The sequence below is a fragment of the Cebus imitator genome, unplaced genomic scaffold, assembly GCF_001604975.1.
Source record: "Cebus imitator isolate Cc_AM_T3 unplaced genomic scaffold, Cebus_imitator-1.0 Scaffold6, whole genome shotgun sequence".
In the NCBI taxonomy this organism is placed as follows: domain Eukaryota; kingdom Metazoa; phylum Chordata; class Mammalia; order Primates; family Cebidae; genus Cebus; species Cebus imitator.
The window spans coordinates 12,529,707-12,535,515 of NW_016107321.1; the positions used below are offsets into that span (position 1 = coordinate 12,529,707).

A 5,809-nucleotide genomic window follows, 5' to 3' on the forward strand; every position below is an offset into this window, starting at 1 on the left:
CCTCTGTGTCCTGTATTTCCTCCCCAGATCCTGTACTATCCCTCCATGTCCTGTATTTCCTCCCCAGGTCCTGTACTATCCCTCTGTGTCCTGTACTTCCTCCCAGGTCCTTTGCTATCCCTCCATGTTCTGTTCTACCCTCCTGTGTCCTGCACCGCCCTCCTGTGTCCTGTATTTTCTCTGGATTCATAGTCATAACTCTCCCTAGACTAACACATTTTTAAAGTTTTGAACTAACTTTTCTGCTATTTGTCAAAAGATGCTAGTCTGCAATCATGCGGTAATTTTTGATTCTAAATGTTGCAATTATTTTTATTCAGTGTATTTTAAGTATTTCTTTTGCACATGGTTTAGTTATCAATGAATAAGAATGTAGTTGCTTTGACCAGCCTAAATATTTTTGTTATTTTCAAAGTGTAAGCTAATAACTAAGGTAATCTTGCTTCCTTTGAGAAGCCAGGTCTGGTACAGACAATAAGTTGCCTGTCTTATCACTTTTTTGTGCACATTGTAAACTTAGATTATTTATTCTTCTAATAGCGAAAAACCTGATGTGTTATCCCAGGAGTTGGGGATGGAAGGGGAGAAGTCATCCACTGAAGACCAGATGAGAATAAAATGGGAAAGCCTACATCAAGAATTTAGTACCAAGCAGAAACTACTACAGAATGTTCTGGAACAGGAACAAGAGCAAGTGGTATTAAACATTTTATATTATATATTAACTTATATAAAAGATCTGGAGTTTATGCTGAGGGATTATAACTGTAATCATCTTAATTTTCATGATCAATTTCAAACTAAGACATGAAACCAGTTTTTCACTCTACATTTTTTTAACAAGTCTAAGAAAGTCTACATTTTTCTTAACAAGTCTTCACATTTCCCTTCATAATTATATATTTATATGTGAAAATTTGATTTCTAGACAATATTTTTCCTCAGATGATTAATATCTGATTCCTTATTAGCCTAAACCATTACATTTTAAGTGCCCTCTTGTTTTTGTTTGTTTTGCAAACTTGAAAAAGTAATGCAAATCAAGAATATGGACATCTAGGACAAAGATTTCCACCAATCTGGAACTAAATAGTGAGGCCATCTTATTTTCCATTGCTCCTTCCAGTATTTAATATTTTCAGGAGCTCTTAATGAGAAACATATTGGAATGCTGGTGGGTCTAGGGAAGTGAGGCAAAGCCAGTGGTCAGCTGGAATAGTTATGCCCATCTGCAAGGCTGGTTCCTGGGAGGGATCCTGTGTGATGTCGTTCTTGGTTCTACCAGGCATGCCAAATCCAAGGGAACTGAAGACAGTAACAGATGGGTCCAGGCAGTGGCTATTACTTCACTGTAAGAAGAAGCCAGGGAACAACTGGGAGACGGAGGAATTAGAAAGTTAGAGGGCAAATGAGGGAGTCAGGAACACAAGCCAGCCTGGGATGCCTACCACAGCTGTGACCCAGAGGAATTCTTCAGCTGCAAGACTAGTCCCTTGTCCTGAGCCAGCAGCATCCATCTAGGCCCATTCCAAGTCCCAGCATTATCAGAGTGAATTCTAAAACCTTTCCCAAGGAAGCTGCTATTCTCTCTGCTCTGGCCGGAACTAGCTTAAGGGCTGGGAGAGGCTGAACCAGAAGCAAAAGGTGTCAATAACTGCAGTGAATTGGAGGAGGGAAGGGCTGGAGCTGACAAAGTAGGCTTTAGAAAGCAGGCACAACCTGCCAGGATTAAATAGAAGGAGATGCTCTAAAGCAGGGCTCCCCAACTCCCAGGCTGCAGACTGGTACAGGTCCATGGCCTGCTAGGAACTGGACCTCACAGCGAGAGGTGAGCAGTGTGCAGGTGAGCATTACTGCCTGAGCTCGGTTTCCTGTCACATCAGTGGCAGCATTAGATTCTCTTAGGACTGTGAACCCTCTCGTGAACTTCACATGTGAGGGATCTAGGTTGCATGCTCCTAATGTGAATATAATGCCTGATGCTCTGAGGTGGAACAGTTTCATCCCAAAACCATCTCTCCCACCCCCAGGAAACCAATCCCTGGTGCCAAAAAAGGTTAGGGACTGCTGGTCTGAAAGTCATGAGGTGTCCTGTCATCTGTGGGTAGCCATGTATAAGTCTCTCCAAGCCATACTTTCCTTTTTTGTTATTATTATTTTTATTTATTTTTATTGTTTGAAATGGAGCCTCGCTCTTTTGACAGGCTGGAGTGCAGTGGTGCAATCTCGGCTCACTGCAACCTCCGTCTCCAGGGTTCAAGCGATTCTCCTGCCTCAGCCTCCCGAGTAGCTGGGACTACGGGCACAAGCCACCACACCCAGCTAATTTTTGTATTTTTAGTAGAGACGAGGTTTCACCATGTTGGCCAGGAAGTCTTGATCTCTTGACCTCGTGACCCACCTGCCTCGGCCTCCCAAAATGCTGGGATTACAGGCGTGAGCCACCATACCCAGCCCAGAGCCATGCTTTCTATTCTGTTTTTATAAAAGCACATGCTTTCCTGAACTTTCTACCCCCTCACTTTCCCTCTCTGGCCAGGAGGCTTCTTTACCCCTGTCTGGAGAAATAGCTACCAGCTCTGCCCTGGGAAACTTACAACACTGTATTCCTGGAGGCAGTTGGCCCAGAATCACCACATGGCAAATGGTGCCCTATACTTTTTGTGTGGACCTCCTGCCTGTTTTTTAATTCATCCTTCCTCAAATCCCTGATAAAGTGTCCCACAGACTCCTAGCTAGAATTCCTCATTTCTGATGTGGATCTCCTGGACTTGACTGCTAGCTCTCCCTTCATGTTCTAGTATCCCTCAAATCCTTTGAATAGGACAGGTATGGACAGTTCTCAATCAGGGACGGTAGTCTTCTGACTATTTTAAGTTAGAGAAATCTATGATATTTCTGGATTCCGTGCCTGTTTATTACTCTCCATTCACAAAGCACCTGTGTGATTCATCCGGCATCTATAGACCTCCAGGAGGTCTCATCCATTACTTGCTCTGATCTTCAGGAGCTGCTTTTGCTCTCAGTTGGGGCCAACACTCCAGCATCCTCTGTGCTGGACTTACTGAACAAACCTTGCCCTGCTCCACTGACATTCCACAAAACCTGGACTGTTCAAGTTTAGGTTCATGTGGTGTCTTACCTGCCTTTGGATTAGAAACAAAATCATTGAATGTTCTTTTTTAATGACATTTTTGCATCTGAGTGCTTTGTTTCCGCAATCACTGGTCATTTGCACAAAGTACCTCATAGGTTGTTTTCCTTTCTGTGGTGTGAAAAGGTGTAAGGAAAGGAAGGGAAGAAGCAATTTAGCTCTCAGTTTCCAGGAAGAAAGAGAGTGATCTTATAATGAACCCATCTTGAGTTTTATGTGTTAACATGGCTAGCAATGTTGTGGTGAGGTCAAGGTTATCTCCAACCTCGTCAAGACCTAGAAACAGGCTTGGTGAGGTTGGACACTTTCGGAGGGTCTTGGGATTAAGAAGAGTGAATCTGGAATCAGGAGGCAGACATATCTGTTACCTAAGTCCCTCCTCTTTCATACTACCTTAATGGCAGTTTTGCACCCTAGAAATACTTATTATTTTCATGTGTAAGAACAGGCACATTTTGGCCTAAAGTTCACTAGGTCAAAAGGCACTAACCTCTTAGAACAATTTTTAAAAATCTGCTCACTTCCAGTGTATTTAGTGCTTCCATGCACAGCGACCCACTTGGCTTCAGGGTCGAATACAGCTCCTGATTCTGGGAACCTATAACCCAAATAAGGAAATAGCTCATACATGTCTTTAAAAAATTAGACAACTATGATAGGATCCATAAGCAGGAATTCAAAGGAAACAAAGGTTAAGAAAAAATAGCCAAAAGTTGCTATGATAGGTGTGGAACTTAAAGTAGCAGATTTTTTTTTTTTTCTTTTTTGAGATGGAGTTTTGCTCAAGTTGACCAGGATAGAGTACAATGGTGCGATCTCAGCTCACCACAACCTCCACCTCCCTGGTTCAAGCGATTCTCCTGCCTCAGCCTCCTGAGTAGCTGGGATTACAGGCATGCACCACCAGGCCCAGCTAATTTTGTATTTTTTCTGGAAGAGATGGGGTTTCTCCATGTTGGTCAGGCTGTTCTCAAACTCCTGACCTCAGGTGATTTGCCCACCTTGGCCTCCCAAAGTGCTAGGATTATAGGCATGAGCACTGTGCCCGACCATAAAGTAGCAGATTTTAAGGGGATGCTGGGTGGTGGATATCCCAGCTGCAATGGGCAATGGGCTTGGCATATTTACAGGATCATGAGTAGGCAGACTGAAAGGCAAGGAGGTATTTTGAAAAGTCAAAAGAAATTGATGACTGGGTACAGCGGCTTACGCCTGTAATCCCAGCACTTTGGGAGGCTGAGGCAGGTGGATCACCTGAGGTCAGGAGTTAGAGACCAGCCTGGCCAACATGGGAAAACCCTGTCTCTACTAAAAATACAAAAATTAGCTGGACGTGGTACATGCCTGTAATCCCAGCTGTTCAGAAGGCTGAGACAGGAGAATCACTTAACCTGGGAGGCAGACGTTGCAGTGAGCCAAGATCACCCCACTGCACTCTAGCCTGGATGACAGAGCAAGACTCTGTCTCCAAAAAAAAAAAAAAAAGGATTGATTGGAAACATTGTCACCCATTTGAATGCTAGACCATATCATTGCCCTTATTGGGGAGCCATATTTTTACCTAAAAGAGTTTAAGGGAGATAGGGTTAGTATTGAAAGCAAAGAGATCAGTCTAGGTCTGGTATTTAGGATGGATTATTTCACAATAGGCACTGCTAAAACCGAGAAGAAAAATTGAGAGGAAAGCTGTGATAAGATATTTTTATGATTGCTAACATCTTTCTTATTTATTTAGTTGATTTAAGAAAAATTACTCTATTATTTTGAAAAACCACATGCATTAATTTTAATAACTCACATAATGCCGCCAAATACAAAGATGAAAAAGAACAAGTGTAACAATTCCCATATTCTGTAAATCAATTTAATCTTTAAATCATCAGTCCTCATAGCCAATCCCTTTATGATATCTCTTTAATTCCTAAATTTTTTATTTTGATCCAGTTCTCAGGTATTAATTCCATTGTTAAGAAACTTTTTTAGGAAAACTCAGGTTCTTTCTTGTTTGGGAATATCAGTTAGTTGACTCTATATTTGATGGAGATTTTTCTGTCATTCCTTTAGAATTTGTATCTATATTGGTTTTCATCTTCTGGCATTGAATGAAGCCTTAGAAAAATCTAACATCAGTTTATTATTTTTCCCCTTATTATTTTTTTTTGTTCTTTGTATGGATACCAGAAGAATGATTTAGTTTCCTTCAAGTTTCAACAGCTTATCTAGGCTATGTCTGATGTTGACTTTTCTGCTATCGTATTTTTCTTGTAACACAATGTGCTTTTTTTAATATTTAGGAATCAAGGTTTGCTTTTTTATTCATTTTAGAGATTTTTTGGTATGATTTAGATGTATTTTATGCTATATTTATTATATATCTGCTTCAGGGACATCAATTATCCTTGTGTTAGATCATCTTTTTTCTATACTTATTGATTTATTTTTGGTTGTACTGATCTTTGCTTTTTAAAATTTGCATTCACTTTTCATCTGATTATTGCAAGCTTTCTCTGTCAGTGATTCCATTTTCAGCAATGTCTGTTATCTTTCCTGTTTCTAATTTACTTATGTCTTAATGTCATTTATTTCATAAAATTTGCAAGCCACCTTTTAATTTAATTTTCTTTTTTTATAGTGTCACCTTTTTTTTCTTTCTTT

At 40.7% G+C, this 5,809-nt stretch overlaps 1 protein-coding gene across 18 annotated transcripts in view; it reads left to right on the forward strand.

Moving 5' to 3' along the window:
• Positions 1 to 5,809, forward strand: part of SYNE1 (spectrin repeat containing nuclear envelope protein 1) — a 529,474-nt gene that overhangs the window by 387,603 nt on the left and 136,062 nt on the right. For all 18 annotated transcript variants that reach the window (XM_017537464.2, XM_037742153.1, XM_037742143.1 and 15 more), the window contains one exon: positions 541 to 697. In XM_017537464.2, the coding sequence (XP_017392953.1) occupies positions 541 to 697 (157 nt within the window). The remainder of the gene's footprint in view (positions 1 to 540; positions 698 to 5,809) is intronic.